Below are 26,146 nucleotides of genomic sequence, written 5' to 3' on the forward strand. Positions count from 1 at the left end.
AAACAGGCTTTAAACTCAGAAGGAAAAACCTTTCATCATCGGTTTGATCTGCGCTGCTGACCTGTGACAGGTGCGACGTTGTTGCAGACGTAGCCAGAGTTCCTAAAGGCGCCCAGCCATTTCCTGCCTTAGAGCCCTGCACGGCCCCGCCCACCACCCTCTGCCGCTGATTGGCTGAGACAGACGCTGAGGAAGGGGGCGGAGTTTTATCGGGTGAAACTCCTCCCTTGTTGGTGGAGCTGCTGCCGCCGGGTGCGGGCTGAGGTTTCTGCTTGGCGAGCCCGCCGCCCGACACGCTGAACGGAGCCCGGAACGTTTTGGGGTTTTTGGAAGAGTACTGGTGGGCGGAGATCATCTGGTGGGAGAGCTGCTGTGAGGGGGAGGAGGACGGCGATGGGGAGGAGGAGGGGGGCGGGGTGGGCGCAGGGGGGCGAGGCGTGAGTTTAATGATGGGGGAGGAGTTACTGCTGTGGGAGGACTTGGTGAGGGTGGCCTGCATGGGGGTGATGAAGTTGGCCTGGTGGTGGATCTGGGGTTTGCTCTGAGGGGGGTGGGCCGTGTGGGAGGTGGGGGACGGTGAGGAGGCGGCTGGGGAGGGCGGGCAGAAGGACTGCGACCCGCTGAGGGAGGTAGAGTTGGAGCGCGGCTGTGAGGAAGGCGAAGATGAAGGTGGGGCGGGGCTGCTCAGGGCGGCGCCGTTGCTGCCGAGGCCGCTGGATTTCCCGCTGCTCTTGGGCGCCACCTGGCCCCCCCCCATCTTTCCCAGTAACCCCGCAGGGCAGGAGAAGCCTTTCTGATGGGGGGGCAGCAGAGGCGAGGCGGTGGGCGGCGGCCGCTGCTTCGGGGGTGAAGGGGAGGGATGTGGGTGGATCTTCCCCAGAGCGGAACCGGGCCTGTGGCTGGGGGTTGCCATGGTAACATGTCTCTGAGTCTGAGCCGCCGTACCAGAAGCTTTGATCTGCACAAAGTGACCCTCAGCAGTCCTGGAGGTCAACAGCAGGCCGGAGGTTTGAACACGAGCCGCGGAGGAGACAACAGGAGAAGAAGAAGACGACGATAAGGAAGCAGAGGTAGTGGGAGGGGCTGCTGGAGCAGCTCCTGATTGGTTCCCAGTAGAAGCAGCAGCGGGAGGGGCCGCCTCTACCCTGGACAGGGAATGTTGATGCAAAGTAGACGAGGTGGACAACTGGGAAGCAGCGGGGTAGTGAGGGGCAACGGGCGGGGGGGAGGAGGTGGACATCTGGAGAGGGGGGGGCGACATGGGGCTGTCTGCGGGGCCCAGGCCCTTAGAGGCGCTGCTGAGCAGAGCCAGAGCGTGAGAGATGGAGTCCAGAGAGGGAGCCGTCAAGTCCTCGTCCAGAGAGTCCGACAGGCAGATGGGGTCAGGGGGGGAGGACAGAGGGAGGGGCTGGCGGCTGGAGGTCATGGTTGGAGGCGCTTTGTTGAGCCACAGACCCTCCTGAGAAACAGAAAAATCAGCAGTCAGTCACCCGACGGGTCACAGCTGGAAGGACGGATCAAATCAGAGCTCCAGCAGGTGACTGTCCTTCATTTAGAGAAGATCCAGATTATCTATGGATGAAGGCGACTAAAATTTACAATTATGGAATCACATTTATTTCAAAACGTCCACAAAAAAATAAACCTACTGGCATATTTAGCGACTTTTCAGACCCCTCTACCACATAAAAAAAAATATATATATATATAAAAAAAAGAGCTCCTAGCTCCAGATCAAGACTTTGGCGCCAACATCTAAAAGCAGCGAACTCTGCTCTCCAGAGCGAGTAGATTGGTAATCCCGCCTCCTGCTCTCCTCTATCTTGTCTGCTGTCATGATCCATGCAGCTATTATATGGAAGTAAATCTGTGTCGCTGGGATTTGAATAAAAAATACCACTGAAATTTAAATGTTGTATGTCTGTACTTACTGTTTCAGTGTTAAAATATATTCAGAACACATTTTTGACCTAAAAAAATAAATTGTCATTATTTCTACACAGTTGAAATTTCATTTGTTATTTTCTCTTCAAGCTAAAAAATTTTACGCTAACTCAACTACAGAAAAATTAAAGTAATAAACTCACCGTTGAGTTAGCGTTAGCGTGCGTGACCGGCTCCGTCATGCTGGTTTTCCTTCCGTATGAGCGCCACAAGCGTCACATCACGTGACTAAGAAACCGTAACGGGATTGGCTGGGTGTTGGACGCCACAATCCTTTGCTAATGTCTGTGACCTGAAGTAACCCTTCCCTTTTTACACTGAATTTAGATGCCGAATTTAAGACGGTAAATAGAGCCATTGAATCTCAGGAGGCTGAAAATATTGAGTTTACATTTTGAAAGGTTGAATTTTTTTATAAAAAATTAAACTGAAAAATAGGTATTGAAAATGTAATCATTTTGAAATAGTAATGTGAATTTTTAGCTTGAAAATAAAATAAATGAAATTTCAACTGTGTAGAAATAATAACAATGAATTTTTTTTAGGTCAAAAATGTGTTCTGAATATATTTTAACACTGAAACAGTAAGTAAAAAACATACAACATTTAAATTTCAGTGGCATTTTTAATTCAAATCCCAGCGACACAGATTTACTTCCATACTATGGAGAACAGATAAGCAGATCATGGCTTGTCTACAGTGAAAAGAAGGACTGGGTTATTTACTTTGGCCTTTTTGGAAACACAGGAAGGAGCAATCAGCTAAGTGAGCTTAGTGCTTGGAAAAAATCTTTCATTCCTTTAGAGACAGCATGAAAAGTCAGCTGAGTACAAAACAGAGAGGAAAACAAGAAGAAAAGGGACAAGAAGAGAGGGACACAACCTAGAACAGATAATGGATGTCTATTCTATTAACATTTTTTTTAAAGTCTGTTTTATGTGTTGTCTTCTCAATTCAGAGGGCCCCCTGCCTGTCTTTGCCTAGGGCCCCAAATTTCCTAAATACGCCCCTGCCTACAGCTATAAACATCCAACTTGCTGAAAAAAGACGATGAGTTGAATTTTTCTTTTAACTGAAGTCATAAAAAGTCTCATTGATTCTGATTGGAGCAAAGAAACAAACAGTTGGAGGTGTGAGACCTTGTTCTCTGAGCGCCGTGCAGACGGCATATAAAAACGCCCCTGCTAGTTTGAATAAATGTGTTAGCATTAACCTCTTATGTTTGGTTTTAGTTTGGAGTCCTTCTAAGGTAGAAGATGTTTTTTTAGGCCAGACTAGCCATTAACTCTGGCTTTTAGGAACTCTTAATCTGAATTATTCCCAAAAAATGAAACCAGGAACAAAACGTACTGCAGGGATTATTTGCAGTCACTGAAAAAAGAATCATCTAAATTCATGTTTTGACCTGCAGGCGTTACTTTAGGCCTTTTTAGAAGCGCATCAAACACGTCCCACTCAGGATTCCCTCCGTTTAGATTCAGCTGTTCCTCTTTAAACCAAAAACATTCCAGATTCCTCCTGCTGCTCTTCCTGCTGAGCGAGCAACGCTCCCACTACGTGCAGAAGGCTACAAAAACAGGGATTAGCAGCGAGGTGGAAGTGACAGAACACACCCTTCGTGCTTTGCACTTTGGCTGAGAGCAGATTAGTGAGCAGGTTTTCCTCTCAGCAGAGCGTTGCACCATTTGATGCGACTTAAAGAGCAGAAGCATCATCACCCACCTTAGCTTTGGCCTTGGGTCCAGGCACCACCCTCCTTCGGACTCTGAAAAGGACAGAAACCGTAAAACCTGTAAGATGGCGTCACGCTTCCACTCTGCTGATGTAAGGCTGCATACTTACAGGTTTCCAGTGAGGTGACTGTGAACAGCAAGACTTTCTTTGAACAAAATCCTGAAAAAAACAACAAAATTAAACAAAAGAGTCATGTTATTCAGTCTAATTTAGCGTTGAAGCACCAAAATGAGAAAACTGATGCTGGGGTTCATTTCTTTCCCCCTCTGAACCGTCTGCTAAGTGGGTATTAGCTGGACATGTTGCCTTCATTTGCATTAAATGCTGTTAACTTGGAAACAACCGTTAGCCAAAGTAGCTAAAATCTCTCTGACAATCTGATGATTTGCATGAGATTCACCGTCCTTAGGTTAAAAGAAAATGCAAACAGAGCAAATATACGGAGGAAACTCGTTCTGCAGATGGCCTCTATGGGGCAACAGCAAACATTTCATCATAGATTATAAATGTACTTTACTAGTAACTCCATGACTTCAGTTGGTCTGTTATCAGATCCTGAAACAGAGAGGCGCTTAAATCCAGCTGTGCTGCAGCAGAACCAGCTGCTGTCAGCAGGGATAAACCTGGAAGTTATGGATTTAGTGGCTCAAAGTTATTCAGTGTGATGATTAATCAAATTCCCTCAGAAGTTTTTACATAATCACTTTTTTCTGTAGATAAACTATAGCCCCATTTACACTACCCTTCTGAAACCATGCTGAGATCCGTCTGAGCATGCTAACCGACATAACTGTTGAGTGTAAATGGTACGCAGAACTGATCCGAACCACGCTAACATGGTACTAGTTCATCGGCGTGGTTCAGTTCAGGTTCGGTTTTCAGATAACAAAGAGCGCATTAGCAGACGGCGTCATCTCCTTACAGTCATCCTCCATACTCATGAAATTTCAGACATTCATAAAAATAACTCAATGAACCTCAACGTCTGTCGTTGTTTCCTGTGTCTCTAAGCCCTGATTAGACTATCGTTTGTCGTATCCACTTCGTAAAAGCCGACACTGTCAAGTAAATTCACCAAAGGCTGCCTTCTTCGTAGCATTAGAATGATAACAAAACATAACTTCCTGAATGATTCCCTCTAGAGAGCGGCGGTACCGTAGATCGCCAGTAGGAGGCGAGGAACCATGCTAGCGGTGTTTGTAAGCTGTTAAGGAACCAAGTTCGGCACGGATCAGTTTTCAGAGGATTGTGTAAATGGAGTCTTTGACTGCCTGGTCGAAGGAGCTTGCAGTGACACACCCAGCTTGTTGAAGACAGAGCGATCGGTGCTTTCTGTCGGCAAAGTCGCCAACGACACAGAAAATTGTCACTTTCTTGAAAAAAGTCTGAAGAGGGGTTTGGAAATGACGTAGATCTCCAGTTTACGGACGCTGGTATTCTCCTTTATTCCTATATATAACCCCACAGGCCGCTGTTACAACCATGAAGATGGCGAGCATCGACCGACTTTATTCCATTGCCAATTAGTCAGCATTAAGTTTTTAAAAGTCAGAAAGTCGTCAAAATGTTTGTTAACTTATAGATCTTATTTGAAACAGAAAAAATAAAAGTTGAAACAGAAAAAAATGGATGATACAGAATGTCAAATTTTTACCTTATAATCTGAAAAACTAAAAAAGCAAACATAAAATAATAAGATTTGAATCTAAATTCTTCCCCTAAAACTCATAATTTAGTTTAGTATTTTAATTACACCTTTTTTTATTTTCTTTTGTTTATTGTAGTTTTTAATTTTATATTTTCAGATTTAAAAACATTTTTTTCAGTGTCTATTTTCTTTTTTTATTGTTTAAAATTCCATTTTCAGTTTTAGGATTTTTTTTAGACTTTAAGTTAAATTTTTTTCACATTCAGATTTTTGACCCCAATCTGACAGGAGTGGGCGGGGAAAGGTGATTGACAGCTTGCTGCAGCGCTGGAGAGATTGAGAACAGTGAAAAAAACTGATTTGAAAGTGTAAAAAAAAACTGAAAACTGAATTTGAAACAATAAAAAAAACTGAAAGAACTGGATTTGAATCTGAAAATCTAAAATCTAAAACTGCAATAAATACATAAAAAAAAGAAAAAGTGATACTAAACTGAATTTAGATTCAGTTCTTATTATTTTATGTTTGCTTTTTTATTTTCTCACATTATAAGGTAAAAATTTGACATTTAATATCATCTTCTATTTTTTTTTCTGTTTTTGAGCCGTTTCTGACTCCATAACAAAAAGTATTAAAATGGAAGTGAACTTGAAACTAGTGAGGTTAGTGACGGTTACATTGAGACGTTTTCACTTTATGTCTTCTTCCCTGTTAGTGATTAAACTAAGCACTGCTTCATTTATCAGGGTTGTAATTTGCATGTTTCTATTAATTATCAGTAAACTGGTGAAATATTGATCAGATTAAGGGGATTCCAGTCACAGAAACATCCATATAATCCCACAGATTAGCGCACCTGGTCTGCATCCAGCCTTTGGGCCACAGCGGTTTGACCTCGTTCTCCAAGAAGGCTTTGAGGTAGTCCTCCACAGACAGAGTGCACTGGCTCTCCATCTCATAGCAGCTCAGCTTCACACGGACCACATTACACAGCAAGGTCCTGCACAGACAACACACTCAGATCAATGCCATTATATATTGTAGATAAAAAAAATAAAGATAAAAACGAGCCATATCTTTTTTCCCCTTAGACTTCCTTCTCTCAGATGTTTCATATCCAGACATTTAAGATTCATATTGACCGTGTCTTAACAAACCTAAAATACGTAAAAAGATAAAGACAGATGGGGTGTAACCACCCTTAGATCTTTAAAGGAAAAGTCGCTCATATTCAGAATTCAAACTTCTGAAATTACTTTAACTATAAAATTATTCCATCCTGTTCAATAAATGATCAGTGTTTTTAATTCAGAGTAATTTTCATGTGAATGTGCTTTACTGGAGGCATCCATGTTTGTCAAAGAACACTACTGCCACCTACTGGTTAGTGACGTCACGGTGCGGTATCGGCTGTTGATCAAGTCCCAGTGCTGTATCTGGTGTTTGTCACAATGCTTTATTATCCAAGTCATCTTGAAAACATTCTTCTTCCAAATGTTGGCTACATATTACGGGTTTTTTCTCTGGCCAGAAGTTCGATGGCAAATCCTCCCTCTTCAAGTTGGCGATCCAACGACCAACCCGTCCGTGGAGGATCAGGAATCAGAAAGGTGGAATAACTCTTTTTTTTCACTTTTACCCGATGTATTCCAGCATCCAGCTGCCATGCACGTGGGCATTGTCAGTTTCACTATAGCTCTGGTGAATTTCAATGGTGAAGTCCTCTGGAAATCTTCAATAATTGTTGTTGATTGCAGATGTGTCTAGTAGTTCCCATTGATTTAGCTTGTAAAGCGGGGAGAATGGCGCTAGGCTTACCGCACCGTGACGTCACTGCTGGAAGATGGCAGGAGGGAGGGGCTACTATATTTGGGCAAAAATGGCCACTCCCAGACTCAGTGATGGAGACGAAAAATTTCACTTTTTTAACAGATTAACGCTAAATTCATTAAATCACCAGGAACATATTAGTTTTATAAATAATGATCCATTGATCTTTACTTGCTAACCGGACTTTTCCTTTAACTAGAATATAAAAAAAAAAAAAAACTGGCCCTGGTTTTCCCCGGAGCAGATCTTAATGTTTCCTACTAGCGATCTGGATGGAGCCAGATCCTGGATGTATCGTTAATGGTGCGAATTTTGAGACAGGAGCTGGAAGGCTGCGTCTCATCACCTGAGCTTGTCGTCCCAGATGAACTTCTTTCGTGGTCCCATCACTCTTTTCCCAGGTTTCTCATCGTCCTCTTCCTCTGAGCCATTCCTGTCCCCCTCTTCGGACTGCTGCCTGTAAAACACAGACAGGACTGGTTCTTAAAAGGAAGGTTTATTATGAAGACAGCTGGTGGGGTTGATGATCTGTTCAGTTTTATCTGATCCGTTTGAACGGATCCCTCAGAACCATTCCTGTCTCCATTGGCTCAGATTTTGATCAACTCTTCCCCTCCTCCAGCCTTCATCCATTTTGCTGCTAAAAAAAACAAAAACAAAAAAAACTAACAAGGAGAAGCATCTTCCAGCACTAAATGGCCTCTGTGAATCAGATATCCTTCATTTTTAATAGATTAGTAGCTGTTTACGTTTGCAAACATCATTTGAACTCAGGCAGCTCCACTGAGCTGAGAAGCTGCCATCAGAAACGGCTTCATTCTGAGGCAGAAAACCCTGAAATCAGACCGACAGAGTGTTCATCCCAAGTTAAATAAGAGTCATTGCTCCAAAATAATGCAAATAGTCGTAAAAAATCACAAAAGAAATTTAGCTGAGATTTTACAGAATTTGAACTAAACTCAAAGTTCCTGCTGTTAAAAGCTTTAAATAAAATCACAAAGACAAAGAATTAACCTCCAGTTTAACTGTGACAGAGCAGCATCTGAACCGTTTACGTACTTTGCAACCTTGGCCATACAATCCATGTTAAATCTCGCGATCTGTTCAGGCATGACGCTACAAACGGCCAACTTCAGCATCAGCAGGGGAGCCCGCAGCCGGTCATCCTGAAACAAACGGCAGAGGGAGATGTTAGATGGAGCGAGGAGAGAAGATCACTGATGCAATCAGCTGGTTTTCTTTAGATGGAAAACTTTGAATCAATCTGACTGGATGATCTGGTGAACTGGAAAGTGACCTGAGATGACATGATGTGAATTGGAGCTATAGAAATAAACTTAATTGAATTGAAACTTTTGAAGAAATGAAGACGGAGAACGATGCGGTTTAGAATTAGCAGGAACTGAAATATAACTGCAGTCATAAGGAAGCGATTCCCTGATCTGTCACTAATGGAAAATATATAAAGCCTGGTTTCTGCTCAGAAAGTTAATGAAGATATGCCCCCCAATAACAACTCTACCTAATCACATGCTACACTATGCAGCAGCTCAGTCTGCACTGATGAAGAACCGATGAAGACTTGCTTATCTTAACATGACTAAATATTAAGAGCGGATTATGTAATAAACTCCTTTCAGGATAATCTAGCTGTTCCTTTTAGAACCACCCAGAGGCAAACTGTGAACCATTACAATGTGAGACCATGTGAGCCTGTAGCTGGAGATGCGTAACCAAATCTGATGCTGCGAATCAGACAGACACCAGAGAAACACAAACCAAAACATGGTCTAAGGCACCATTTAGAACACAAAACTACCATCTTCAAATCAGTAAGTGAATAAATCAAAAAGACACGATCTATGAAATCCTGCAAGATGTAGAGCTCCAACTATCGATTATCTTCATCGGGTAATTATAGAGCAGTTTTTTTATCAATTTTAAAAGAATATACGTTATTAAATTAATTTCTAAATAACTACATTCTTGGATTTAAGTAGAAAAAAATTTATTTCAAAGGAATTAGCAAATTATCAATTATATATATATATATGTATATTAGGGATGCACGATATTGGGATTTTGGCCGATATCTGATATGCCGATATTTTAAAACTCATGTAGCCGATAACCGATATCGATACCGATGTTAAAGCTGGACAAAAATAAGTAGTCATTGAAAATAGCAGTTTTGTTATCCATTTCTGACGCTTTGGAAAATAATATACTCAAATATATTTTCATATGCTGATATCAAATTGATTTTTAAAAACGCGGCATCAATCTATTTTACTTTCAAAATCTCGTGAAATTTTGCAAATTCTTGTGAGATTTTGTTAGTAAAATAGATCGATGCCGCGTCAATATATCAACATATAAAAATATGGCAAAATTTCGTGAATTTCCAGGGGATTTCGTAGCATAACGATGACATATAGCAATATTTCATTAGTAAAAGAGATTGATATGGTGTTTTTAAATGGCAATATATCAGCATATGAAGATATTGGGATATTTTAATGTATCAATATTTTTTCCCTCGTCTTTAGAAGTTTTTAAGTCTGTAAAAAATAAGTTTTTGAGGAAGAAGAAGAAGTAGTATTTTTTTTTTTTTTTTAGACTTTAGAAACTCGGAAGCTGATCAAATATCGGGTTAAATATCGGTGGGGTGGCCGATGTCCGATATTCAGTTTTAAGGCCGATACCGATAGGGGGCAGATTATATCGTGCATCCGTAATGTATGTATAAATATATATATATATAAATAAATAAATAAACACACACAAAAATAGGGATGGTAATCGGCTGTTCAGAACCGGTTCCATATGTTCCACTCAATGGCACCGTTTGGCAGCACAACTTTTTACGCAAGCTACGCACACGGCATTCAGTAAGCAAGTCTGACGTGACCAGGCGTAAGTCCAGAAAACCAAAACAAAAAAAATGGTGTCCCATCGGGTACACCGATCGAAGGTTTGGCTTCATTTGAAAGAAGAGAAAGATGGCAACAATTCATCAAATCATTGCAAAGTGGCAATAACATCCGCGGGAGGAAATCCATCAAACGTGTAGAAACACCTGCGCACACAACATGTTCATACATTTTAACGAATGCCGTGTTTTTGATGCTTCCGGACAGAAGCAAAAGTTACGACCAGCATGGAAGGCAACTCTGGTGGTAAGTAGCTAGTTTTATATCACTGGCTGTGTTTAATGTGGTTCCTAGTAAATCAGAAGCCATTTCTGGAAATAAACCCATTTCCTACTTTTCTATTGGGTTATTAAACATGCTCCTCATTTCAGGGAGTGAGAGAAAGGTGACGCTCGTTTATTTAAATCACGGATGCCTTCTCCATTAGATTTAGATGACTGTGACGAGACGGGAAGCCTGGCTGGATCAGAGGCTGAAAGCTCCCGTTCACTGCCTTCTGTTTTCGCCGAGGCAGGCAGGAATAGAATGTCGCACGCCAAGGTAGACGAATGTCACCGAATCGATAAAATAATCCATAAGTAAACTAATCGTTTCACAGAATCGATAAGAGAATCGGAATAGTGAAAATCCTATCAATTCCCAGCCCTACACAAAAAAGCACGATTATCCACAATTAATCCAGTTCTTTGGTTTTAGCTTTAAAAAGGAGAGTGAATCAATCCAGTTTATAACATTCAGGGTTCAAAAAGTTAAAAAATTATGAAAACTGGTACAGTGATGATGTCAACATTTATATAAATTATGGTTTATTGAAATAATCGTCATTTATTTATTATTCAATTAATCGTTAACTGGAGTATAGAGACTGTAAAACGTGTCTTTAGCTGACAGAGCGATCCACCTGAAGAAGTTATATCAAAATTCTAAAAATAAAACGAAAAGGTTTTGCATTTAACATAAAAATAGTGTTTCTCAAGTGGAAAAATTTTAGTTTCACCTGGTTTAAAGTCGTCATTAAAGAACCTTTTAGTCTGATTATTAATCGATTCATAAATAATCATTAGTTGCAGCTAGGGATGGGGATCGAAACCCGGTTCCATCAAGGACCCGGTTCCACTTTTTTCAAAACCCGAAAATCAATAACGTTTGGGCTTATCGATACCACTATCGAGTCTGGTCGTTATTTTTTTTTCCTCCCGGAGGTCCTGTAACATAATTGTGTGTCCCTCGAGTCGCATCACAGCATTTAAATCTAATCAATCCAATCACTGCAGCATGTCCACCAATGTTTTGGAATGAAATTGTAAGCAAACAGATATTAAAAGTAAAACAAGTGAAGTCTGGCACTTAACTTTGCTTGCGACTCGAGAATGGCTGAACGGAAAAGACTCCTCCTCCTCCGCCGCACCACAGTCGGGCCCGTCTTCATCATCCACTCAGAGTACCACTGGTAACCGCGCACACAGACTTTGTAGCTTGTCCGGTCAGTTAAAAATACTAATTGTGAAATCCGTGTTGTAATCGGAAGCATACAAGCTAGTTAGCTTGAAAAGTAATAAAGTTTCAGACGTGCTGCGTGATGATGTGTTCAGATTGGCTCAGTAAAACGACAATTAGGTTATCATGATGCGTTCAAGTGTAACGTAAAGAAAACGGGAAATTTAGTTTTTGGCGAGAAACATGAGTAATACAGTTGTATATTGCTCTATATATAATTAAACTACTGATGCCAACATTTATTAAAGATTACATTTAATTTAAAATACAATTATTTATTTGTAAAATATTTTCCTAATCACTAAAAACATGATGAAAAGTGACAGTAGACAATACATCAACCAACAATTGTGAAAATATATTCTAGTTAGTTTTATGTCATTTCGAAGGGGCCTATTACATTAGCGATGTTTATTGAAGGCTAGAAACGTTTTTGTTATGCTCACTTGTTAAGCAATAAAAGCAATACCAGTTCTGTTAAAAAAAATTTGTTGCATCGTCTTTCCACCAAATAACAGAAAGGTATCGATAGTGGTATCGATAAAGACTCGGATCGATAAGGAGTATCGATAAAGGTATCGATATCAATAAATATTAACGATCCCCATCCCTAGTTGCAGCCCTAATATAAAAATATATTTCACTATTGATAAAAAAAAAAAAAAACACACAGCTCAAGTTGCTCCTTGACTTCTGTTCAAGAAATTGCAAATAAAATTCATAATAATTATTATGTATTTAGAGGCAGTTTAGGACAATGGAGGAAAACTCCAATTAATGACCATAAATAATAATCATTTGTTGCATTTCATAACTTTCAGTTAGTTTCTGTTTTTTTATCGTTTTACATTAGATGTAGTAGATTGTAGTAAAATGAATTTCTCATGTAGGATGCTGCAGACCTTTCTTCAGTTTTTAGATGGCAGGAAGGAAGCAGTCAAAGGCTGCAGCATGAAAGGGTTTCTAATTCCTGTCTGGGTCGGTAAATGTCCGGGGAATTGCCTCAGCCTCCCGTCATCTGCCTTTTGCTCACCTGGATGTTTAGGCTGAGCTTTTTCAGACGCTTCAGGAGGGCCTCTTTGTTGCACGGCACAAATGCTTCCATGTGCGAATAGATGTCTGAGCGTTTCTCTGGAGGCTGCTCCTGGACCTGCAGCTCAATACTGACAGAGATTTCAGCTGGTTAGAGAAAGACAAAAAGAAAAAGAAAAGAGCGAGCAGCAGAAAACAGCGGGATGGAAGAGGTGGATGGGTGAAGAGCAGCTGGAGGTGGCAGAGCGGGATGAATGGGAGAACTAATGTGTCATTATAACAGACAATAGGAGAAAGAGAGGCAACAAAACACTTCAAGACAGCAGCAGAGGTGACTGGGGAAATCTGCTGAGAGAGACTGATAAAAGGAGAAGGAGCTGCAATCAGACTTGAGGGTGATTTAAAAGCTGTCCTACTCACTCCAGGAGAATGTTATTCATGTCCAGGGTGAAGAATTTCTTCCTGCCCTCCTGATCAAACTGCCGCGATGCCTGAGGAAGAAAAACTCTAGTCAGCATAAAGCAGCCGTGTTTATCTGGAAACACAGCTCACAGGACTAATTCTCATAACAGACCTGACCTCCTGAAACTACGACGGAGTATTAGCGTACTAGAGATATCAGCGAATGGATTTAGAGAATAAAGTCGTAATGTTAGGAGAATTAAGTCGTAATGTTAGGAGAATTAAGTCGTAATGTTACGAGAAAAGTCGTAAAGTTACGAGAATAAAGTCGTAAAGTTACGAGAATAAAGTCGTAAAGTAACGAGAATAAAGTCGTACTGATACGAGAATTAAGTCGTAATGATACGAGAATTAAGTCGTAAAGTTACGAGAATTAATTCGTAAAGTTACGAGAATAAAGTCGTAATGTTACGGGAGTTAAGTCGTAATGTTACGAGAATTAATTCGTAAAGTCACGAGAATAAAGTCGTAATGTTACGAGAATAAAATCGTAATGTTATGAGAATAAAGTCGTAATGTTACGAGAATAAAGACGTAACGTTACAAGAATAAAGTTGTAATGTTACGAGGATAAATTCGTAATGTTACGAGAATAAAGTCGTAGCATTATTCAATTCAATTCAGTTTATTTATATAGCGCCAATTCACAACACAGGTCATCTAAAGGCACTTTACAGTTATTAGAATTAAGTCGTAATGTTACAAGAATTAATTTGTATTGTTATGAGAATAAAGTCATAATATTATAGTCGTATATTTATTCTCATAATTTTATCACTTTATTCTCATAATGTTACGACGTTATTCTCAAAATAGAAAAAAAAATCTCTAGCCTGGCCCTATTACTCTGTTGTATGAAACCAATCACAGTAGGTAATCAAACCCCCGCCAAAAAAATAAAAAAAATCAGATCAATAAAAAATAAAACTAATAAAAACTAATAACTGAAATATTTCTGGGTTTTTTTCGTCCAGTCTTTCTGATTTCTTACTGTTCTCATTAACCTCTGCAGATCTTTATCTAAAAGTAAAAAAACAAAAACGGCAGAGGCTGTGAGATGTAAGAGCTTCACCAAGCAGGAAGAGTCCTTGCTTAATTACAGAACAGCCCAGAGGACTTCAGCTTGAAGACCTAGTTTAATGTTCCTTCAGATTATTCCCTCTGGAAGAAATCAGCAACAATAAACATTGTGAGCCTCTCTGGTGGCATTTCTGTTTAACTTCAGAGAGGAAGCCTCACTGGTAATTGCAGCCACCCACTAGAAAATGGCAGCTGACTCACCGCCCGCAGGTCCTCAATGCGTTTAATTAGAGGAGCAGGCAGTCCATCAGGCAGCGGCGGCGGCGAAAACAGTCCGCCGGAAGACCCCGGCATTCGCCCCTGGCCACTACCCCCACACACTGCTGTTTTTTGGGATGGAAGGCCAATACCCAGAATGCCGTTCTCCCTGGCCGTCACCACTGCATGCTGCTGGTCCGTGTCCAACAAGTTAAAGTCCAGATCTCCCAGGAGGTCCTGCAGCTCCTTCTCGTTTGCGGAGCCCAGCAGTGACATGATGGTGGGGTCTGGGGTGAGGTCTGTGAGTAAGAGGTCGCCGGTAGATGTACCGCCCTGAAGGTGGGTGGAGTTCGAGGCTAAGGGGAGGGATTTGGAGTTTCCAGAGGGAGGTTTACTGGCAGTACCAGCTGCCAAGCGGAGGGGATCCATGTTGGGGTTTCTTTTCTTCATCTCTTCTTTTTCCCGGGTGAAACGGCGGAGCATGGCCGCCAGGTACAACGAGTCCTTCATCAGTTTCTTTCTCTTCTTCTTCTCTGGTCGGTGGAGGTTGAGAGCTTGGACACTGTTGAAAAAAAAAACATTTGAAAACATATATTACGTTGCTTCACTCTCAGCAAATCATTGCTCTTATTTATATGACACCATCATTTCTCCAAGTAACAAAGAAGTAACAAACGGGAAGGTGGGAAGTGTACGGCGGATACATTTTTTTTTTTTTTTTTTTTAGGATAAAGTCGTAACATTACGAGAATAAAGTTGAAAACCCATTTCATAAAGAAAGCTTTGAGCTATGACCAGCAAATGACGGCCGACCAGCTCCACCAATCAGCAACCTGAGTTAACTTTGACATCCTGCCCAGTTTGATGCTGCTGCTAAAAGATTTCCTGATTTGTCAAACTGATGCCAAAGTATTACGTCACATGATGCACCACATTCATTTTAGGGAAGACAGAGCCTTTTGTAGAGGTCATAAAATGTATCTTAATTCTCGTAATGTTACAACTTCATTCTTGTAATTTCACAACTTCATTCTCCTAATGTTACGACCTCATTCTCCTAACATTCGACCTGTTTTTCGTAACGTTACGGCTATTTTCTGGTAGCGTTACGGCTATGTTCTGGTAGCGTTACAGCTTTTTTCCGGTAGCGCTACGGCTATGTTCTGTAACGTTACGGCTATGTTCTGGTAACGTTACGGCTATGTTCTGGTAACGTTACGTCTTGGTTCTGGTAACGTTACGGCTTTGTTCTGGTAACGTTACGGCTTTGTTCTGGTAACGTTACGGCTTTGTTCTGGTAACGTTACGGCTTTGTTCTGGTAACGTTACGGCTTTGTTCTGTAACGTTACGGCTTTGTTCTGGTAACGTTACGGCTTTGTTCTGTAACGTTACAGCTTTGTTCTGGTAACGTTACGGCTTTGTTCTGGTAACGTTACGGCTTTGTTCTGGTAACGTTACGGCTTTGTTCTGGTAGCGTTACGGCTTTGTTCTGGTAGCTTTACGGCTTTGTTCTGGTAGCTTTACGGCTTTGTTCTGGTAGCGTTACAGCTTTGTTCTGGTAACGTTACGACTTTGTTCTGGTAGCGTTTCGGCTTTGTTCTGGCAACGTTACGGCTATGTTCTGGTAACGTTACAGCTTTGTTCTGGTAACGTTACAGCTTTGTTCTGGTAGCGTTACGGCTTTGTTCTCGTAGCGTTACAGCTTTTTTCCGGTAGCGTTACGGCTATGTTCTGTAACGTTACGGCTATGTTCTGGTAACGTTACGGCTATGTTCTGGTAACGTTACGTCTTTGTTCTGGTAACGTTACGGCTTTGTTCAGGTAACGTTACGGCTTTGTTCTGGTAACGTTACGGCTTTGTTCTGGTAACGTTACGGCTTTGTTCTGGTAACGTTACGGCTTTGTTCTGGTAACGTTACGGCTTTGTTCTGGTAATGTTACGGCTTTGTTCTGGTAACGTTACAGCTTTGATCTGGTAACGTTACGGCTTTGTTCTGTAACGTTACAGCTTTGTTCTGGTAACGTTACGGCTTTGTTCTGGTAGCGTTACAGCTTTGTTCTGGTAGCGTTACGGCTTTGTTCTGGTAGCTTTACGGCTTTGTTCTGGTAGCGTTACAGCTTTGTTCTGGTAACGTTACGACTTTGTTCTGGTAGCGTTTCGGCTTTGTTCTGGCAACGTTACGGCTATGTTCTGGTAACGTTACAGCTTTGTTCTGGTAACATTACAGCTTTGTTCTGGTAGCGTTACGGCTTTGTTCTCGTAGCGTTACGGCTTTGTTCTCGTAGCGTTACGGCTTTGTTCTGCTAACGTTACGGCTTTGTTCTGCTAACGTTACGGCTTTGTTCTGGTAACATTACGACTTTAACATTGGGACTTTTTTCTCGAAAAAAAAATTCTCTAGCCTGGCCCTAATGCTCCGTCGTATAAGTGAAATAAGTGCAGCTGTCTTTCTATTATTATTAAAAACAACAGTTTGGTTGTTTAGAAGTTTTAGATTCAGTAAAAAACATGAGCCATTCTGAAACAGGAACTCAACTCAAACAAAGTCTCTACAGACTCCAAGGAAAGTTGCAGCTGTAACAAAGGGAATTTCACCAACATCGGCGTTCATGATCCACCGCTCCTTATGCCAAAGAGCACAGACAGCTGGAGGCGACATAAAAACCTGCTGTTCTAGCAAACCTGAGATAATCGTGTTAAATAAGAATCACTTCAGACTTAGAGCAAGTTTACAGCAGATGCAGATAAATAAATCCTGAAGGTGCATCTTCTCTGTAAAGTCTGTTAAAGGTCTAACCCCTAAAATGATCTGATGCTAATGGGGGGGAAGAAGGCTCCACACATCTACAGATATTCCTTTAAAGGAAACAAACCTAATATCTCTTCACCTTTAGAGTCTCAGCCACTAAAAATATACCGCTAGTTTTAGCATTAAGGGGGATAAGACTCCTTCCAACTCACTAAATGTAGAGCATGAATGCCTGGAATCTGAAATACAATATCCTACCAAATACCGCATCCAAATCTATTGATATACATCACTGGACAAGACATCACATGACAACGGCACAGAGCACACAATAACTTTTAGAAGTCATATAAAGTGGTTTTGACAGTTTGCATTGACCATAATTAAAATCTAATTTACATAAAAAGTAATTTTTCAAATTTCTATAAAAAAATAAGCAAAGTTTACAGCTGTGCAAATAGAAATAGTATAGTGTAGTAAGGAATGATCTAGTTTAACAAGGGTTTTAACAATGTTAATTCTCATAATTCTCATTAATCATTAATTAGTGGAGTTTCTGAAGGGTTTATAGAACTTAAATTCCAAAACTTATTATTTGCTGGACAGGATATGCTAGCATTCCAACTCTTGGCTACTAGTATTTATGTCTTACTGGCTCCATCAAAACAAATATGAATATACAGCAGACCAGATATCTCCCCCTTTCTTTTCCTCCAACTCTCTGCTCCTCCTCCTCTTCAGCTGCCCCCCCCCCCCACTTCAGTCTGGGAGCTCAAGATACTCAACCCCAGCCATACAAAGTTGTTATTTTTTCAATTAATCGATTAATAATCGGATAGCCAAAGGTTCCTTTAAGAAGATTTTTTTATGAAATTAAACAAGCAGAGACTAAAACTTTTCCACTTGAAGAGTTGTGCATAAAGCAGATTGAATGATAAATTATAATTGTTTTTTATTTTAAATTCGAAACGTTTATATATTTTCTAACAATCTTGGTATAATTCCTGCTCTAAGTGGATTTCTCTGTCAGGTAAAGGCAAGTGTTACAGTCTCTAGATAGATATGTGTAGATAGATATGTTTAAATATATATATATATAATTATATATATATATATATATATAATTATATATATGTAGAGAGAGAGAGAGAGAGAGAGAGAGAGAGAGAGAGAGAGAGAGAGAGATATGAACGTTTTCCAGGCCAAGGACCCCCAAACTGATGGAGAGATGGAGCGGGGACCCCCTAATTATATATATTGTATGAAATAGTGTTCTATCAATCTGGTTCTATAGTCACTCTATTACAGATGGATTAAAGTAACTAAAGTAATCCCTCCCTGGGATTATTAAAGTATTTCTGATTCCTGGTTGATGGGACAGGTGTTGTGAATGAAACGGTGCCCAGCTTAAAAGAGCTCCTGTGTGTCGCTGAATGTGAGCATTGATGACTGAAAGACATCTTCTGTCTCCATTTATCTGTTTACTACAGTCTGTTGGATTCATGTTAACGTGGATTTAAAGACATTTCAATTAGTGGAAATTTTCATTTGTATATTCGGAAACTAGAGGGTGTTAGCTTTCAAATAATGTATTGCACATGTAATTTGGGCTTACAGTGCCTAGGTTATCTGCTTTTCCATTTGGGTATGCAAAACAGGCAAGAGTTTCCCAAAATGAAGTGGATGTTAAGCTGATGTGTTAATTTGCTCATGTGAAAGGCTGGAAAACCGGTTCTTAAAATCCTGCCACTTCAGGTTTAATCGGCTACTGCAAACATCCAGACGTGAGCAACAGTAAACCATTTTAATCCTTGAGCAAACCTGAAATCTAAGTGGCTACTGTGAGGTCTGTCAGAACCACTGCAGTCCTCCTCTTCAAACTTTAACAAATACACCAGCTGACCTCAGACGTCCTGATAAGAAAAGAGCGTTCGCAGCGGAGAAGCCCAGAGAGAGCGAGGAACTACTGGGAACGTGGGAGATTACGTGCCGCTTGCTTTCAAAGATCAATCCCACCGACACGCACATATATAATATCATCTGTTTCATAACGGCCCCATCACAATGGCTGCTGCTATTTTTAGGAGATGTTGGCGTCTCAGAGTATTCAGCATATTAGAGCACAGATAATAGAGCGTTTTCTTGAAGGTGGCTGGCTTGTCACAGCGGCTCAGAGCAAGCAGTCAGCATCCCTGCCTCAGCAGAGATTTATGGGAGGCCCGGTGGAGAAGCACAGGATCAAATCAGAGAAAGCGGTCGGTTATTAGAGCTGGAGAAAAAAAACAGGCATATCTGCAGTGGCCCACGGTGCAACCAGTGTTCAAATAAGGTCAGTCTAGCCAATTGCAGAGGAAGCATACGTTTTCTGGTGATTAACCCCTTTAAGCCCTGAATGTCTTAGGTTCAAATTACATATGTGAATTAAAACAAGTTCAGCTCCCAAACTATTAATTGGAAATACAATTGTTTGTATTTTTATAACAGAAAGGCTTTGAGGAATATTTTTCAGGTGGAACCACTATTTTAAATGTCACTATGTCTGTTTTATAGGTGATTAAACAAAATAAAATAAAAAATATTTAGCCTTTAAAGTTATAGTACACCCAAAACATGATTAGCCTTCATTTTCTACTCACCCCCATGCTGAACAACACTCTGGAGTACTTTTTTGATATCTCAAATGCATCTGGAGATCTGGGAGGCTTCTTGCTGTCTGCTGACATTCAAATAATGGAGGTCTATGGCGCCCGAGACAGAAAGGTCCATAAAAGTCCACAAAAAACGTGTCAATATTCCTCCATACTGCTCGTCCAATGTGTTCCAAGTGTCCTGAGTGGGTAGCATCCAGAATTTACTCGAAACGAAGTCATTTAGAATGTTTTTAGAGCATAAACAGTAGTGTATAGGATTTCCTGAAAGCGCGTTCACGCGCATTCAGCTCGGCAAAGAACTCATCCTCTTCCTCAACACTGAAGTCCTTAGACATTTTTCTTTCGTTGTTCCTTTGCACAGGTAAACAGCACATTTCTTCTTCTACGCTCGCATTATCGGCAGAGCAGACGCTGAATGCGCACTTTCGTCTGGTTTGGTCTGCCGCGGTTTCCGTAGACTCGTGAACGCGCTTTCAGGAAATCCTATACACTACTGTTTATGCTCTAAAAACATTCGAAATGACTTCGTTTCGAGTAAATTATGGACGCTACCCACTCAGGACACTTGGAATACATTGGACGAGCAGTATGGAGGAATATTGACACGTTTTTTGTGGACTTTTATGGACCTTTCTGCCTCGGGCGCCATAGACCTCCATTATTTGAATGTCAGCAGACAGCAAGAAGCCTCCCAGATCTCCAGATGCATTTGAGATATCAAAAAAGTACTCCAGAGTGTTGTTCAGCATGGGGGTGAGTAGAAAATGAAGGCTAATCATGTTTTGGGTGTACTATTCCTTTAACTACTTAGGTTAAAATTTACTCAAGTAAAAGTAAAAATTACATATTATAAAAAGTACTCAGAAAATTACAAATTACTCATAAAAAGTACTCAATTACAGTAACTTGAGTAAATGTAATTAATTACTTTCCACCCCTGGCAAAAACGCGCACGCTGCTTCATTTTTGATGTTTGTACAAGTTTAGTTCCGATGCGCGGCTGTAGCATCCTTGCTGCTTTAGCTGCGCGGTTGAAAAGTGGCTCTGATGCGCCTTGGGCGGAGCTAGCCTATCTTCCCTTTGCCTGTAACAATGGCAGCTCTTACGACCACCTCCCGAACAGGAACCGTAAGGTTGGGAGAAGATCAAATATGTTTGAAATTCAGTCGGCCGAGGTGAGGTGTATCTGGAGAAATCCTGCTGTTGAAGCAGAGCTACGAGCCGATTTACCAGAACCTCGAGCACAGCGCATGTCTAAACAAGAGAGTTTATCTTCTTCTTCTTCTAGCTTGACGAGTCCGACCAGCGCCATCTCTCGTAGTTCAGTCAGACATGGGTTTTAGACGTACAGCGTGAGCAGGTAGATCGCATCAGAGCATCAGGCCGCACAGCGTGAGAACAAACATCGTTAGCTGTGAACTTTTAAACCCTGAGGTTTGAGCTGTAGCTGCGTGCAACGAATGGAGAAAAAAAAAAAAAATCGCACAGCGTATCACCGGCTTAATCAGCAGTGAAGATGTAGCCACCGAACAGACCAATAAAAATCCTCGGTGGTCAGGTTAGAGTGATGCATTAGAAACGCCACATTTCTTACCCCGGTTTAGTTTCTCTATTCCTCTTCAGGTTATTCTCTTCCAGACAGTTCGCTTCATTCTTCTTCCTCTTTTTCATCGCCTGCTCTTTATCACTGTTCAGCTTCTGGAACAAAAAACAGATATAGGATTAATTTATAAATTATGATGAAGACCAGAAAACCAGCAGAAAAGTCGCCACTGTCTTATTTTTTTAAAGGTATACTATGCAACCGGTGTTGATTTTCCAGTGACACTCCCCCCAGAGGGCGAATGTAAAAGTGCACTGTCGTAAATATGCTCAGCTGTTCTCCTGGTTTCTCCGTCAAGCCTCCGTCCAGTCTGTCTTGTTTTGAGCTTAGCAGACAGGCGAACGCCACAAATCACCATGTCTACTGCGGTAAGTGACTATTTTGTTCCATTTTCGAGTTTGAAAATTTAGCATGTTAACTAACCATGGTAACTGCACAAATATCGCCACTGCGCTAGCAACGAGCATGCCTTTCACTGGAGGCGTGTAGCAGTTCTCGCCGTAAAGCAAGACCGACTCTCGCGATGCACGAGACTTCTGAGCCTGTGGGTGCGGGCCGAGGGCTCCTGCAATTGCAAGTACGGTAATTCCCCTACAGACCACCAGGGCGGCCGAGAAAACCTTTGTTCGACCTGAAATGACTCATTTAATCATCCAAAACGTTATGGAACACATTAATTAACTGAAAAATGTTGCATAGTATGCCTTTAATCAACATACAGTGGGGACAAAAAGTATTTAGTCTGCCACTGATTGGTCAAGTTCTCCTACTTAGAATTATTATCTGTAATTTTCATCATAGGTACACTTTATCTATGAGAGACAAAATGATTTTAAAAAAATCCAGGAAATCACATTGTAGGATTGTTGAAGAATTTATTTGTAAATTATGGTGGAAAATAAGTATTTGGTCAATAACTGAAGTTCAACTCAATACTTTGTAACATACTATTAGTTGGCAATGATAGAGGTCAAACATTTCCTAGCTCTTCACCAAGTTTGCATACAGTGTAGCTGGTATTTTGGCCCATTCCTCCATTTAGATCTCCTCTAGAGCAGTGATGGTTGTAGCTGGACAACAGAGACTTTTAACTCCCACCACAAATTTTCAATGGAGTTGAGGTCTGGAGACTGACTAGGCCACTCCAGGACCTGGAAATGCTTTTTACGGAGATGTGCTTGGGATCATTGTCATGCTGGAAGATCCAGCCACATTTGATCTTCAAGGCTCTCACTGATGGAAAGAGGTTTTGGCTTAAAACCTCATGATACATCACCCCGTTCATTCTTTCCTCAACACGGATCAGTTTTCCTCTGCTTTTTTCAGAAAACAGCCCCAAAACATGATGTTTCCTCCTAGCCTCGTGAGACCATCCTGATCTCGCGAGCTTTCTGATTGGTTTATCTGGCCCGTCTATCACCAACATAGGCCAATCAGCTAACCAGTATTTTCGCCCCTTCCCAAAATCACTTCAACGGAAGGTTTCCAGATGGATATGCAGAGCAAATCCATCTGGCGGAGTCAGGTTATGATTTTTGTCCACCTAGCGGTAATTTTGATGTAGTTACCAAAACAACAAACAAGCTAGAAAGCACTATCATATGGCAGTCTTCTGTACAGTGATGCAGGTCATACATTAAAAAATGTTCATAAAATGTTTTTCTTTTAGACATTGGAGAGGTGCATTTAAATGTTATAGAGCTAAACATGTTAGATTTGTGACCTGTTATGTTATTATTATTGTCTTGTTGCTGCATTTATTTTGTCAGGGAAAACTAATCCTGAGTCAATTAAAAGTCAGGGAATTCTGAAATGATGTCAGACTGTGGAAACCCTGGATAAATTAACTATGTATAATGATTCTCTAGAAAAGTCACATTATATTAATAGTATTATCTTGTATAAACATACCGTGACTCTAAAATAAAAGTTATTCATTTGTGACATTGACTTCTGTCTTGTGATTTATCTGAAGTTTTTAACCTGTCAAGTTTTTTTTAGATTTTTAACATTACAATTTATATTTTTCCAAGCACACAACAGTTTAAAGCAAAGTTTAGTTTGAAAAGAATGTGCAGGAAGGATTGAAAAGCATGTTAAAAATACTGAATTACAAAAAACATTTAAAAAACAAACATGTTTCATTGATATATATACACACCGGTGGACAGGTGTCTTTCATACAGATAAAAGGCTCAAACAGGTGCTAATAACACAGGTAACAACAGGAGGACAGAAGAGCTTCTTAAAGAAGAAGTTACAGGTCTGAGAGAGCTAGAAATCTTGCTGGTTTGTGGGTGACCAAATACTTAATTTCCACCATAATTTACAAATAAATTCTTTAAAAATCCTACAATGTGATTTTTTTCCCCCCTAATTTTGTCTCTCAGAGTTGAAGTGTACCTATGATAAAAATAACAGACCTCTCTCATTATTCTAAGTAGCAGAAGTTGCACAATCATTGGCTGACTAAAGACTTTTTGGCCCCACTGTTTGGTGGAAGTGACTAAGATGCTAAACTGTTAGCATGAGCTAACACTTTTGGGAGACAGATAGAATGAAGATGATCTTTTATACTAATATTCATCATAAAAGATTACGAAGGAAACCATTTCCTTACACTGAGAAGCTCTGCTGAGAGATGTTCGTTAAATCAGGACCTTTTATAAATCCAACATGCTGCTTTTGGAACAAACAAGTCTGTTTATAAAAATCCCAGGAAGGAATAAAACCAATACTGCTTCCTATTGACCTAATTAAGCCTAAAGGCCAAACAATTTAAAATAAAATATTCTTTAATCAAATAGGACAGTGAAACAGACTAATTTCAGGGATTTTTACATTTTTCAATTGTGTTGTAGTTATGTGTGCATTTAACTGGATGCTTTTTAATTCAAGTTAATTTTCAAAAACGGCGAAAAAAAATGGATCCGGATTTCAACGTTTTACTGTGGCTCTGATTTTAATGACATTTTAATCCTAAAAAAAAAAAAATTTAATACAAATGATATTACACCTCTCATAAAATGTACCCAAAATGCTAAAGCAAACAGAAACCTTGTGGTGCGCAGCTAGAATACAAACCTGACTCCGCCAGATGGATTTGCTCCGCATATCCATCTGGAAACTTTCAGTTGAAGTAATTTTGGGAAGGGGCGAAAATACTGGTTAGCTGATTGGCCAATGATGGTGATAGACGGGCCAAATAAACCAATCAGATCAACGAAGCATATGACGTACTAACAGAGCGACGACGAAGAGGAGCCAATTGATAGATCAAACTCTTGCCGAAACCAGTCGGGAGAAGAGCAAAAACATCTTTTCCTCTGAGAAAAGCCTCCAGAGCAGCTCTTCTTTCAGTGCAGAAATACTCTGTAATTCCCATAAAACTTGCTCGATAGCCACGCTAACGCTAGTTTCATCGGCTGAAGCCGCCATGTTCTTTAGACTGAACTCGCACGCTTCTCGTTGCGTCACACCTCAACCCGCCTCAAAGCCAACGCTGATTGGACGTTCGTTTGGTGAACGGCTCCAAATTTTCTTCAACGGAGAGTCTCCAGACTGATCTGCAAGTGAAACCTTGAAAGCTCGCGAGATCAGGATGGTCTCACGAGGCTACTAGAATACTGAATACAATCAAATTCACTTTTTTTCACTCGTGTAAAGTCAGCCACCACTCGGTAGAATTCGGAACTGCAACGGTTGAATGACGTTCATGTCAGATGAAAATGGCCTGGAAGTTCAGACAGGTCGCATTTGGAAAGATCAGAAACGCATCGGATTCAGGACCACAGAGCCAAGTGGCCTGGGTCACATTGGAAAAAATCTGATCAGAGTTGTTCAGAGTTCCATGAACAGATCAGACAATGGTCGCATATAGGCAAAAATAAAAAATCGGATTTGGTTCACTGCAGGCTGCAGTGTGACTCTACAATCAGAGGACTTAGGCTACGTTCAAACCCTACGATTAAAACAGGGTGTCCTTTCTTTATTTTCACCCTGCTTTTATTCTCCGCTCACATGCCTTTCCAATAAACAAAGAGGGGGTTTCTAAGCCATTGTTTTGAATTCTTTATGTGGAGTTTAGCGTGTGTTTTAGTTGTCTCACCTTGTCCTCCTCTCCCTCTGAGTCAGAGGCCGCTCTGAACTGCAACGTGCCCGTGTTGATGTAAAATCCCCCGAGCTTTGTGGTCAGAGACGCGGGCACCAGCTCATCGTACTGGGAAGAATAACAATGGAAGACAGTTTGTGGCGTTAAGTTCACAGGACTGCTGGAAAATAAAAAAGAAAAGAAAGAATAACGCCACTTATACAACAAAGAGAGGAACAGGAACGGCGTTCACAGATTTAAAAACATCTGAGTAACCGATCGTGTGTTTTGTTAACATTTCATAAAAGCCTCTCTGCTGGTCAGCGAAAATGAATGGCTTATGGAGCTCCAGAGTAAATACGCAGAACTTCCCCAGGCTACAGATAAAAATCTCAGTCAAAGAGGTGATGCTGATTTGGAAAAGCAGAAAAGAACCAACGTCATTATAGTTTCAGCTTCAGCTCAGAGGCGAGCTGCAAAAACAATACGAACAGCATGATATGCTAGAGGGAAACAGCATGGAGAACATAGAGCTGCGTGAGTCATTAGGACCGTTTTTAACTTGTCTCAGGTCGGCTGAAACAGGGACATGGGTCTATCTTTAGAAGAGCCAGTGAACACAGGGCAGCAGATCCATATTCAATCAGAAACAGGAGGCCGGGCGGCTCAGCACAAGGAAACGGCATATTCAG

At 40.8% G+C, this 26,146-nt stretch overlaps 1 protein-coding gene across 1 annotated transcript in view; it reads right to left on the reverse strand.

The window, feature by feature from the left end:
• The window catches only part of ubn2a (ubinuclein 2a), a 36,792-nt gene that overhangs the window by 5,079 nt on the left and 5,567 nt on the right, over nucleotides 1-26,146 (reverse strand). The window contains exons 4-14 of the mRNA XM_038273503.1: nucleotides 25,473-25,583; nucleotides 21,356-21,459; nucleotides 14,363-14,921; nucleotides 13,040-13,110; nucleotides 12,621-12,750; nucleotides 8,217-8,323; nucleotides 7,504-7,614; nucleotides 6,184-6,327; nucleotides 3,788-3,838; nucleotides 3,668-3,710; nucleotides 62-1,459 (exon numbers count right to left, since the gene is read on the reverse strand). Of these exons, the coding sequence (XP_038129431.1) occupies nucleotides 62-1,459; nucleotides 3,668-3,710; nucleotides 3,788-3,838; nucleotides 6,184-6,327; nucleotides 7,504-7,614; nucleotides 8,217-8,323; nucleotides 12,621-12,750; nucleotides 13,040-13,110; nucleotides 14,363-14,921; nucleotides 21,356-21,459; nucleotides 25,473-25,583 (2,829 nt within the window). The remainder of the gene's footprint in view (nucleotides 1-61; nucleotides 1,460-3,667; nucleotides 3,711-3,787; nucleotides 3,839-6,183; nucleotides 6,328-7,503; nucleotides 7,615-8,216; nucleotides 8,324-12,620; nucleotides 12,751-13,039; nucleotides 13,111-14,362; nucleotides 14,922-21,355; nucleotides 21,460-25,472; nucleotides 25,584-26,146) is intronic.

Source organism: Cyprinodon tularosa, unplaced genomic scaffold (assembly GCF_016077235.1).
Source record: "Cyprinodon tularosa strain WSP-4 unplaced genomic scaffold, ASM1607723v1 ctg874, whole genome shotgun sequence".
In the NCBI taxonomy this organism is placed as follows: domain Eukaryota; kingdom Metazoa; phylum Chordata; class Actinopteri; order Cyprinodontiformes; family Cyprinodontidae; genus Cyprinodon; species Cyprinodon tularosa.